The sequence below is a fragment of the Ascaphus truei genome, chromosome 10 (genome assembly GCF_040206685.1).
Source record: "Ascaphus truei isolate aAscTru1 chromosome 10, aAscTru1.hap1, whole genome shotgun sequence".
Taxonomy (NCBI): Eukaryota; Metazoa; Chordata; class Amphibia; order Anura; family Ascaphidae; genus Ascaphus; species Ascaphus truei.
In genome coordinates, this window is record NC_134492.1 from 32,860,726 (window position 1) to 32,874,099 (window position 13,374).

Here is a 13,374-nt window from a genome sequence, read left to right on the forward strand (position 1 = left end):
CAAGTTTTAGAATACTCGTTGGCGCACCTGTATCACTCTTGCTCTGACAATCCAAGCGGTAACGCATGTAAAAAAGCATATTAACAGGTGATTTTGACATGCGATAATGGCTTACTGAATAGCTACACATGCAAAATCACTTGTAAAGTGCACTTTACGTGCATTACAGTAAGTCACTTATCGAAGCTACAAGAATAGGCCCAATAGACTCCAAGGAAGTCTCACTGATACAAATCACCTTTTGCATTAAAAAAATAGTTTCTGGTCCAGAACAACCCAAATTTCACAGATCTACTGTAAGTCCCTTGAGTACCTATGAATCAAGGTATTTTGTTCCAATGTTGCCTTGTACACATTAACTCATTTGTGTCATCATTTGAATTTTTTTTTTTACTTTAAAAAAAAAAAACGTTTCCGTATGTTGATACAACTCTACCACAGTTTCTACACTTACAGATGTAGCAGACGTTGTATTCCCCATTAACCTAAAGTGTTTAGTTGAATTAATGTTGGCACGTTATTTAACAATATGGCCATTAAAACAATGGTTAAAGAGAATACACATGCATTACTTAACACATTATTTTGTGCATTATTTTGTGTTAACAGAGGTAATAATATATGCTACATCTGCATCTTTCCTTACAGGCTAGGCAGCAGTTTCATATGTTCAGGTTACAGAAAAACAAAACTGAAGAGGTCCAGCAAAAAATAGTTTTACATCAATATTGGACTCAAAAAATACTAGAGGAATTTTGTGACCCAGCATAATAAAGGCAAGGTAAAGATAAAGGGTAATTCATAAACATCTATAATGCCCATTGAGCACAGAATATCCCATTCAAGTCAATAGGAGATGCCATGAGATCTTAATGAAGAGCTTAATAAACTACTGTACCCCCAAAGTGTACAAAATAAATTGGACTAAGGAAGTGGGGTTGAGGCGTTAAAAAAAGATTGTCCTATTCTCTGCCAAATCCAGACTCACCTTAAACATTCCATTGAATATGATGTGAAGCCACTTCTCTGTGCTGGAGGAGATTTCAATCCCTTACATTTGAATGGTACTGAAATTTCCTTCAGCACAGTAAAGATGGTTTCACAAAATGCAGTATGGAACAGGATTAATAATTAAGAAGTAATTGCCACTGAATTCCAGATTCAGAGGCAAATGCTTTGCATTGAGGGACTATTTAGGGGGATTGATGCTTTAATCTGTTGTAGAATCAACGAGGGCACTATCACACAGAAACTCCCATTGACTTGAATTGGAGTTTCCATGCAATAGTGCCCAAAAAGCACCTTCACAGTTTAACGCAGGCGTAGCCAATTCCAGTCCTCAAGCGCTACCAAGAGATCGGGTTTTCAGGATATCCCTGCTTCAGTAAAGAATGAGCCACTGATTCAGCCACCTGTGCTGAAGCAGCGATCGCCTGAAAACCTGACTTGCTGGTGGACCTTGAGAATTGGCTTCCCTTGGTTTAATGTATAACCCGCAATGGATGTTATAGGCTTCCGAAGAATCTTCTTAGAAAGAAGCACGGATACCAAATACAAATCTATAGCACACTTCCTTTGTGTGTCCTGAATTCTTTCTAGACCTCTTGAGACAGTGGTGCAACCACAACAGATTTTAGATCAATATGTAAAGCTTCAGCTGCTGTAAGGTCTGTTACACTGCTGTTATAGGGACAAAGGACTTGGTTTAATCACATGTAAAACAATATTGCAGGGCTAGAAGACTGAATGAAGGATCACACAACTGAGGTTGGACATCTCTTTTTCATTATAACCAAATACCCACATTGCTTGCTATAGAAAAATAGCCATGTATGACTTGTACTGGGCGGATTCGTCCATATTTTAGAGCCATCAAACCTTGATTGTCTAAATCAGAGCAATGCTGATGCAATTGGACATGAAGGCATTACTTCTTCCAGTATGCATGTAAACTCTACCATTTTCAAGTACCATGGTCCCAATTATGAATTCCACCTCATTTGTGTCCTGCTGAGTGCTCTCATTCAGTATACTGTAGTTGTGCACTATAAATAAATTACTATAGATTAGTTCTCTGTCTGATTCAGTTATTTTAAATTCTGCTTGCACAACAGACAACTAATTTACCCAATGTGAATACACTGAAAGCAACGAAGGAGATTTCTATTTCAATAGCAGTAGCCTGTAAAATTCTTCCACAAATAAACAACTATCTAAACAAAACTTATGAAAAGATTTTAGACATGCTTTGTCCATAGTTTTAAATATAGACAAAAAAAAAACAAGGACTAAAGTGCTAATTAAACACTTGTAAAAGTTGAGATATTGCTATGCTTAAAACTCTAAATGCTATGCTGCTGGAGTGAGAGGACTGTACCTTTGTCCAAAACAGGAAGAATCCAGCACAGAAACACTCAAGAATTGAGTTTTGATGGGAAAAAGAAGAAACAATATAGTGTAATACAGTTGTAAATAAGTAGAGTTTCTGATCCGCCCTCGGGCTTTCTAAGGATATATATGTGACACCAACTTCTTGCAGCTTCTGTGATGAGGGGTTCTTCACCCACTGAACACGAGCTCTGTGGATGGTAGACCATAAAGAGAGGAAATACAGAGCGCATCAAAGGAAGACTTTCATTCAACACCCACTCTGCTCCCTACTCTATCTGGACTCGATATTTGGCAACACGGACATATTTTATTTGAATTTGCTGAACTGCAGCTCCATTACATTACATGTAAGTCTCTACTTGCTTATACCTGAACGGCATAATATATCTTTTATGTACCTTTGGTGCGCTCTGTGTTTCCTCTCTTTACAGTTTTAAATGACTCTGGTGTTGAGAGAAAATGTTAGGTATTGAACTCACATTTAGTACTTATAATAAAAGTGTTGGTTCATAAGGTGAACATCCTTCTTTGTTTCTAGTCCCAGGGTCATATTTATGAAGTTTTTAAGGAAAAACAAAACAGGGCACACATAGTGCAATATATATAATTAACCTTTAAAATTTGGTCAAAGTAAATTAAAAACATTTCCAATATGGTCATTCTTTAAAGCATTGATTTTAAATAAAAAACTGTCATTGCAGTGCAGGAGAGAATCTCTTTGCCTCACATGTGTCTGGTCTCAGATGTTAGCATCTGATGTCGCTTTTGGATGAGATGTGCAGGACCGGATTTCTCAAGAAGTTTTGCGGAGTTCCTTCAGAGTTTCTGGTCTTTACTGCTTGTCAGTTTCTCAAACGTTCCAGGGGGAGCGTATAGGGAAAAGAAAAGAAAACAAAAAATACACATATAAGTGCAGACGTTCCAGAAATCAATTAGATGTGAAATTGTGTCTTGGCTCATATAGTTGATCTACTCACAGGACGTTAGAAAATAAAAGGAAGTTGGCAAATAGGGTTGCCACCCATATAGGTAGTAGTGATCAGGAACCCCCTGTAGCTTTCTCTCTTATCCTACATGTAACATACACCTTGCTGACGGAGCGTTCAAAAGGGGGTTCCTGATCACTACTACCTATATGGGTGGCAACCCTATTTGCCAACTGCCTTTTATTTGCTAACGTCCTGTGAGTAGATCAACTATATGAGCCAAGACACAATTTCACATCTAATTGATTTCTGGAACGTCTGCACTTATATGTGTATTTTTTGTTTTCTTTTCCCTATACGCTCCCCCTGGAACGTTTGAGAAACTGCTTTAACCTTGGAACCTGTGAAACAGGTCCCACCAGAGGGTTTGAGCTGGGTGATAAGAATCTTACTTTTATTTATCACTTATCACTTTAATATTATATATTCACTTTTTCTTTTTTAGAGTTGTTCGCGCCTTATATCACATTTTTCACAATACTTTACTGCTTGTCACACAGGTATCTCTAAAACCTCACCCTGCGCATTTTACCAGGTACACTTGCTTCCTCATGGGCTCCTAGATAGTGGCCCTGTTCTTAATGGTACAGGATAGACTGATCATTCATAGTGACACTGAATCCATTCTCCCAATACTGTATCTGCTTTTATGACTGGCACTCCTCTACAACATATTGTGTTATCGTTCCCAGTGTTCTGATGACCGTGTTCTGGTTTTGTAAATAAGCACACAAGCACGAGGTGTATTTATCAGTAGAACAGTTTTAGTGCTGTTACAATGTCTGTTATTCACACACAAGCAATTACTTTTACCTTGTTTGCAATACTCGTGATAAACGACTTGATATCCAAGTTAGTTGGGCAGCTCTTTTGACAAGGAGCATCTGCACACTTCAGGCATCTGTAAGACAACAGAACGTGGTAAATATATTATATGCAGAACTTGTTTTACTGTGTGCAACAATCAGATATACTGTACGAAGCTGTAAAGACCACTATACAGTTTTAGAATATGCTACAATATTCTGTGGAGTTTTAGTAAAGTCACATTATATTCTCGTATGAAAAGTCCTATACAGTGATTTCCAAAATGTGGAGAAGGATGGAAAAGGGCTTGAATGTTGACACAAAGTCCAGTGTGAAATGGTGCTCAGGCATCCTATTAGCTCAGGAAAACTTTTTCAACAGTATAAGTCAGTGGTTCCAAAAGTGAGCGGTATCGCCCTCTGGACGGCAGTAGGGTTATCTAGGGGAGCGCTAAAAGGCAATAGGGTGGCAGGGGGCACTGGAGGTGGGCCCTTCAGAGCATGTTGTTCGCTTATTTATGACTTACCAGGCTAGAGTCTAGAGTGAAACACCTTCCTCACTTAGTTTCTGCCTCTGCATGCTTCTCAAATCTAGTGGAAACTATCAGAATGTTTAGTTAACACGTCACCAGAGCTCACGTCAGACCAGTATACCGCATTTTGAGAAACTGTCGTTACCGCATGTGTTTTTGTTTCTTTATCATTTCTCAAGTTTTTGCTGGTTAGTCCTGAACATTGTTACTGTTTTGAATTTTATTGTTATTATCTTCCTTAGTGGGTCATGCAAACCGCTATTCTGAATAATGCTTTTTATAGTGTAGGGTAGGGGGCACTGGGGTTGAGTTTATTAAACCAAAGGGGGTGGTGACTCAAAAAAGTTTGGGATCCACTGATATGTCATGTAAATCCGGATTACACCCTATTGTCCACAATATAAATTCATATATGATATGCTAAGGAGGAATACGGGCCTAGAGAGGTCCCAAAGATCCCCACATATTGCAGCGCAATAAAAGCCTCCCTTAGGCAATATCCAAGAAACAATTACACTGGCGACACACTTTATTCGAGCTTGGCTAGTCCCACGAATTCGGGTATACCCGGGTGTATTGAGGTTTGTGACTGTTTTCTGCCCGAGTGCATTGAGGTATTTTCCAAGCAGGGATTGAAGCATTTTATTTCCGCTGGCTGCAATACTGCACAGTATATATATATATACTGCATTACAATTCATGAATTTATGCCATCTGGTAGACACGCGAAGCATTGCAGCCTATTAAATCCTAATCATTATCATTTAACAGATCAGCCGCCCGTCAGCCAGGCATGAACCCAGGCAAATGCAACGGGGCTTGTCAGAGGTGAGGAGCGGCGCATTCCAGGTATCTGCCAGGTACATACCGGGTATTTGCTCGAATAAAGTGTGTCGGTGCAGTATAGAAAGGGTAACATATATGAGGGCTGATGCCTGTTACCTGTTGTATATCCTCTCTGTGTCCAGCAAATCCAGGGTGTGTAGCATCCGTAATGTGTATAGATCAAGAAGTCTTCTGGAGGAAGTGCACCTTGATAAAGAGCCACAGCTCAAAACGCGTAGGTGCGTTTTTAAGTTACTAGTTGTCCGTGTAAGCTATCAATAAATTTATTTTTATGGGAGTTACCCCTTGATCGTTATTTTTTCAATTTTGCTGGTTGTGCTCCATTTTGTTTCCTCAGAACACTTCTTAAATATTGACAGGCAAGTTATCTTTAAACTTAATTTCCTACAGTATGTTACATATAAAATTACAACAAACATAGCAAACAACCTTTAATGGTAATAATAATTGTCAAAAATTGTAAACAAAATTGGGATCTTATGACCTATGCGCACACAGAAGCTTTTAAGCTCCATCTTCAATAGCCAATAGTGACAAAAGCCCTTATTCAATACACTGTTATTCTTAAGCCATTTTACAGATTTGAATTCAATTCATTTGAATGGAGCTGGACTCTCCAGCATTGGAAAGCAGTTTCACAGCATAATGAATAGGGGACAAAGTGTAGAGTATCCCAGATGCCTTAAAGGATAATATTTACATGTGGAGGAGAATCCCTGCTTCCTAATATATCCATTCAAAATATCATTGCTACTTTACATTTGTTATTTTTCTATGACGAATAATCTTTGTTCTACGGATCAACATAATACAGGCATACCCCGCTTTAAGGACACTCACTTTAAGTACACTCGCGAGTAAGTACATGTCGCCCAATAGGCAAACGGCAGCTCACGCATGCGCCTGTCAGCACGTCCTGAACAGAAATACCGGCTCCCTACCTGTACCGAAGCTGTGCGCAAGCGGGGAGACTATAGAGCCGGTTACAAATGCGTTATTTACATCAGTTATGCCCGTGTATGACGATTGCAGTACAGTACCTGCATCAATAAGTGGAAAAAAGGTAGTGCTTCACTTTAAGTACATTTTCGCTTTACATACATGCTCCGGTCCCATTGCGTACGTTAATGCGGGGTATGTCTGTACCCTCCTTTATCAATGGGTGCCTATGCGATCCAATGTGAAGTCTTCCAACAAAGTCATCCTTTGTATGTCCTGTAGTCGCCCCAACAAGCACGCCAGTATTTAAGGTTAGAGCACCAAATTTCAGGGAGGCACCCTAGCTGGGAGGGGGAGAGGTGTTGCAGTTACAGTGGCCCGCTCTCTTCCCCCCAACAATTAAGCTGATTGCCAGTGGAGAACGTGGGGCCTCTGTAAAGGTTTCTTACCTACTCCTGCAGCGTGGCATCAAATGACAACGTGACATTACATGACATCCCATTGTCATGGAAACGTGACATTGGGATGCTGCAAGAGGAAGCGGCCAGGGCGGCAAACAGGTAAGCGCCTATGGCGGCCAAATGCTAAAACCGGCCCTGCCATCAAGTCATGAAGGAAGATGCACATTTCACCCAAAAAGGTGATGGTATAGAAGGTGATATACCTGTTCAGTGGTTAATGGACGAAAAGCCAAATTATTTCCGGCCTACATAAAATCAAAAGTCAATTAGCTCTAGGATACAAATTTGTAGAATATTATGCTTAATTATTTGGCTCTCCCATAGTTAATCATAGAAATAAATATCATTCCTTGAAGGCTCTTGGTCAGTTTTTTTATTCACATAGTAGCTCTCCAGTGAGAATACATTAGTGATTGTTGTAGCTGAAAGCACAATAATGCCACCAGCCATTCATGTGATCTGACACTGTTGCATTTAAACTGATTTCCTTTGCTTATTGAGTAACTTCATGACTGACATAGAAAAATTATGGTCGTAATAAATTTGCAATTATAAAGCACTTTAGACCGGAAATCACTTTAGCTATTATTCATACAATGCTATGGTTTGTATAGTCAATTACAGCCAGTGAAACCTATTAGGAGGAATTTATTGTCAGATGGAGCAGCCATTACTGCACCGGTTGGCACACACCAATGCATGCAATGGTTCATTAGTACCGTCCCTTTCCCACGCGTGGTTAATACAAAAAATTGGCCGCTTCTCCAGCAGTCACACTGTGTACAGTATGTGCCGCTGCAACGTGCAAGCAGGAGTAACAACATCTGCTACATCTGTGTTTTTTTACTGATGCAAAAAGTAAGATTACTTGTGACTTTCTCATTAAGAGGCTTATTCCATAATCTCCGAAGTGCATAATTACACCGTATCGGCCAAAAATTCCTATTCACATCAACAGGAGTTTTTGGACGATCACACTGCAATTGCCCGCTTTGGAGCTTGTTGAAGAAGCCCCTAAAATGCAAGATGTTCACAAATGGCTTCGGCCTTCAAGGATGCTAATAGCAGAAATCAATGCACCAATAGAGCACAACATGTAATCAGCAGGCATCACAATGTTCAGAAATGATGAGGTTTGACAGTATACTATGTTTATATATAAGGTGTTTCAAGGTTATGCGTACATCAAGGTAGATTAATCAAGCATAGAGCCACAGAGTGGCAGTTACCAGCGTCTGCAACCAGGAACCACCAGAGCTTCACTCTCCATTCCACCTACAGGTAGGTGAAATGCCAGATAATTGATGACTCTGCCACAGTCTCAATGTCCTGTAAATAGCGTCAATACGCTTAATGGATCCTGGGGAGTGGTTGTCCTTTGCTCGCAAGTAGTACACAGGTTCCTCTGCAGACCTCACTGTGTTTCCCGATCAGTCAGGCAGCGTGACGGCGTGGTCCCGCGGGCCCTTCTGTGACGTCAGAGCGCCCGCTCTGCTTTGAGTAACAGCGTCTGCCAGTAATGATTCAGACCTCACTTGGCAACCACAGAGGCGGCAACAGCGCGGCACATGCGCAGAAGAGGAAATCAACTCTGTGTTCAGCAAACCGTTTGACAACAATAAAATACACCTTGGAATATGAATAATAAAAATATATGGTATCTGAGATACCATTCAACCTATATATTTTTATTATTCATATTCCAAGGTGTATTTTATTGTCAAACGGTTTGCTGAACACCGAGTTGATTTCCTCTTCTGCGCATGTGCCGCGCTGTTGCCTGTGGTTGCCAAGTGAGGTCTGAATCATTACTGGCAGACGCTTTTACTCAAAGCAGAGCGGGCGCATCACATGAGAAGGGGCCTCCAACAGGCATGCACAGCTACATCTTTGAAGTACTATCAGGCTGGTTAAACCATAGATCATACAATAATGTTGCTTGCCAAATTTTGTCTGAATTTCTCAAAACAAAGCCAGTGATCTAAACAAAAAATGCTAATTTCAGGGCACTGTTATCCTAGCAGATAAGCAGAAAAGCCATTCGTGGAAATATGGTACGCCCCCCCCCCCCCCCCTCATGTCAAGAAACTTAAATTAGCAGTCTCTGATTTGCTCAAGTTTTGACAAAGTTGACCTGTTGGGATCGAATAAAAAAATGGATATAATACGGTATATCCAAATGAATATGGATAAGTGTGAGGAGGCAATTATATAGTTTAGAGACTTTTCAAAGTTTTAAATGTATCAGTAATTTACAGGCAGCTTTTTTTCTTCTATCCTTTGGATACTAATTAAATGAACAATATGCATGTTTAATTAAATGCAAGGAATGGGAAGTTTCTTCCGTTACAGAGCAGCACGTTAATTATCAATGGAGATAAAATCACCTGAAACATGAAAAGCTTATATAACTTTAGATAGATGAGTTGGATGTTGACTTTGAAGTCAACACCAACACAAAATGAACCATCATATGGAAAAGAATCAAATGGTCTCTGTAGACTTCTCTACAGCCACACAAATGGCACTTGACCATTGCTACACTTGTATGTAGAGATGAGCGAACTTGCCTGAATCAGCCCCGCGTATTTCCGTGCATTGTTTTACCTAAATGGTGGAGGAGGGGGGCTGTGGTGGGGGGTAGGGGGAGAGGGAGGAGGGAGGGAGAAGAGGGGAGGAGAAATGTATCCAGTTGTGTGTGTAGTTTTTCAGACAAAAGGTGACACATTGTGTGCTCATTTGCATGTCATTTCCCAGAACCCCTTGCTGCAGTGGAAGCACTGTATGCTGGGGATAATGGTGAAAGGCAGGGTTGCAGACCTGCCTAAGACATGTGAATGTGCTCACAAGTGTTCTTTTTAGTTGCTATATACAATACGGTGGAGATTTCTTGTTGCCTTTTTCACCCACCATAACGTAAAACGTATATATCCCCTCAAACCTCCATCCAAATAAATTAGGGAGAGGCGACTGTGTTGAAAAAGGAGCACATCTGAGGTACCTTCCTCCTCCATCTCCACCACCACGCAACAACTACAGTATATTTCAGGTATACATATCCGACTTTGGTTTTAAGATAATTGATTCTTAGAATCCCCACTGATTTTTTAAATCTGTGGGGGGGCATTTTCAGTAATAAGGAGGGGGGGGGAAAACAAATCAGCGTTTGTGAGACTGATCCGCACAAATCCACGGCTCAAAGTAATAAACCAATACGCGCTGGATTCGGATTTATGCAGAACCTTCCCCCATTTCTAGCTGTATACAGTAGATCCTGACTGCTTTTCCTTGCTCACTAAAATAGAAGAAAATCAAGCTACAGTAATTCAGACAGTGTAATGATGCTTTTGACAATGATGGCATGGAAACCTATAACAATAATGTCATGTATTTTTAAAATAAATAGAATATCATCCTCAAGCTATTTTTTGTAGTATCATTTTGTATGCACAACATAATACTGTAAGATGTCTGCAATGTGAAATACACTTGTAGTCAGGTTAGGAAAAGCTATAATTAACATGAGCTCTCTCCTCATAACTTGGTAACAAACAAAAAATGGAGCAAAAAATATGCAGCTTGGCAGCAAAGCCATTGAAAAGATTACAAGTTGTGTCTAGGAACATCTTTACCAAATCATTTATCTTTTAATTATTGAGCTGCCATAGTTTGCATATAAACAGCTGCTGAAAATGTCACATGCAAATGAGAGGGGGCAATGTAGACCTAAAATGCAGAATTTCCTATTTATTTATTTTTTTAGTACCGTGAATATGCCACTACAGACGGAGCTCTTATAATAATACCATCTTGCAATTCTCTAAGCACTATGCAGACTAAAGTGCATCACACTGCCGTTAATCCCACTTATCACTCTGACAACTCCGTAATTACACTTCTGCTATACCCAGGTAGTCCTAATAAAATATCAACTGCTGTGCTGGAATACATGCTGGCGAGATGTTTTATTAAACTTGGGGGGTTGATCATCAAGTGACATTAGTGTTGACCTATTTTCCTATTTGACAATAAATTATACTCTGACCATGCCATAATAGATATTACAAAGTGCATTTGCCAAATAGGAAAGGTACCACATACCACTAACCTAAGCAAATGACATAAATAAAATAGTGGGAAACGCATGCCAAAATGTTATTATCTAAATTGTTTTAAATGATTGATAACATGAAAAATCACAGGCATAGTATTTAAGGGACAGTGAGGCCAATTACAATAACCCCGATTTCAAAGTCATTCAAGTAGCATTTACATAAATGTCTAATGTTCAAGTTCAGTTGTTATTAGTTTGATTTGGAAAATATTTGGAGGAGAAGATTTAGATGTGATACTTTAAATGAAATGTATGATAGAGATGTGTGAGGTGTCTCCTTTACTGTACATTGATGAACCTGGCAAAATGTGCTATTACACTCATCTCTATACAACATGTGGAGAGACAACTGGGAAGTAAGATCCTTTGAATATGTAAATAAGCCAACTTAAATATGTAGATTATCTTATTTTACAGGTATTTCAGGAGTGCTCACATTTAGCTCTATTTGTATTATGGATACGGAAACAGAATTTGGGGGTAACATCAGCGAAAGATCAGGGGAATACAGTAGATTTGGGTGGATTCGCCAATCTCTAGTTCCATGTGATATATTAACATATACATTTTCAGTGCTCTACTCAAAGACTCTTATTGAATATAAATAAAATGAATACTTAGTGAAAGTCCAGTGCTCTATCCTTTTTAAGGCCAGGTTCGCTAGGTGGCGATGTTACCTTTTACCAGAGGAGATAAGTTGATTTCCTTGAGGTGTAGGAGATTTGCCATCTTTCTGACGCGTGATGTCAGACGCAGTCCCGAGGAACCCGGAAGTGCAGAGAAGCGTGAGGACGCCAGGAGCACTGCTGTTGCCGGCAGCAGCAGCAGCTTTCTACAGGCTCTCAACACTACAGTACTTCCCTAGACTAAACCAACACAGCAATGACAGTTTGCCCCCATATCCCAAGTACCCTCTGATGTTACACTACCAGTACCTCATATGTAAGAGAATTGGGGCTTGTGGCCCATAATACAGTATTTCCTCGATTCTAAGACACACCTTTTTTTCACATTTTACCATGTCTGAAATCGGGATGCGTCTTAGAATCGATGTCTTTGAAAAAAACAAGGCTGCAAGGGGGCGCTACTGGCATACCAGCCAGGTGGGAAGCCGGAGACGCCGAAGTGGGGAGAATCTTCTGATACAATTCAAAATTCATGGTTCTGTCAATGATGTCAAGCCGTCTAGGTCCCGAGGCAACAAAGCAGCCTCCAACCATCACACTCCCTCCATCATGCTTTACGGTTGGGATGAGGTTCTTCTGTTCGAACGCAGTGTTTGGTTTTCGCCAAACATAACATTTCTCATTGAGGCCAAAAAGTTCTACCTTTAACTTGTCTGTCCAGAGAACATTGTTCCAGAAGTCTTTTGGATCATCTATGTGCTCCTTGACAAACTTCAAATGGGCAGCAATGTTCTTCTAAGAGAGCAGCGGTTTCCTCCTGGCTAAACTTCCATGAATACTATATTTGTTCAGTCTTTTTCTGATAGTGCGTCATGAACACTCATACTGTATTAGCCAAGGCGAGAGTGGCCTACAGATCCTTCAGTGTTACACTGGAGTTCTTTGTGACTTCCTAGATGATTTGCCGGTTTGTTCTTGGAAAGATTTTGGTATGACAACTACTCCTGGGTAGAGAGACTGTGGTCTTGAACTTTCGCCATTGGTATACTAGCTGTCTAACAATGGAGCCCCAAATCCGTAGAAATGTTTTTTAACCCTATATAGACTGATGAGCATCAATAACTGCTTTCTGAAGTCCTCAGAGATTTATTTTGACTTTGGCATGACGTTTTTCCACACAACTGTATGTGAAGACGAAACTCACACCTGAAAATCTACTTAATTATTTTAACACCTGATTCTATTGTAATTATCCCCTTTAATTTTGTTGATAAAATCAGGGTTTAATTTACTTTTGCACATACCCTGACTCCTAATTACTCATTGTTTGTCTAATTCCTACAGTACATCATTTTGTTTCAAAAGACATGGCATTGGTCAATATAAACCCTATTGGATATGTTAGAAAAGACTGGTTTTGATTCAAGAAGGTTATAATTGAAAAACGATGGACTTTTTGTAATTCTCATTGGCGTTCACAAACTTTTTCTCATCACTATGTCACAGGTATCTCAGGTGGAGGCATTTTTACACACATGTGACTCTCCATGAGTATAAAGGTGTTTTTGCAGGGATATATAGCACTTGGGACAATTAAGAACAGTCTTCTCATGTTTCAGAGTTTTTCTGGAGAGGGGAAATCGAATTTTAGGTTGAGTCAATGTTCAAAAAG

At 39.8% G+C, this 13,374-nt stretch overlaps 1 protein-coding gene across 1 annotated transcript in view; it reads right to left on the reverse strand.

The window, feature by feature from the left end:
• Window positions 1-13,374, reverse strand: part of DPYD (dihydropyrimidine dehydrogenase) — a 755,572-nt gene that overhangs the window by 532,045 nt on the left and 210,153 nt on the right. The window contains 1 exon segment of the mRNA XM_075616482.1: window positions 4,191-4,278. Within this exon segment, the coding sequence (XP_075472597.1) occupies window positions 4,191-4,278 (88 nt within the window).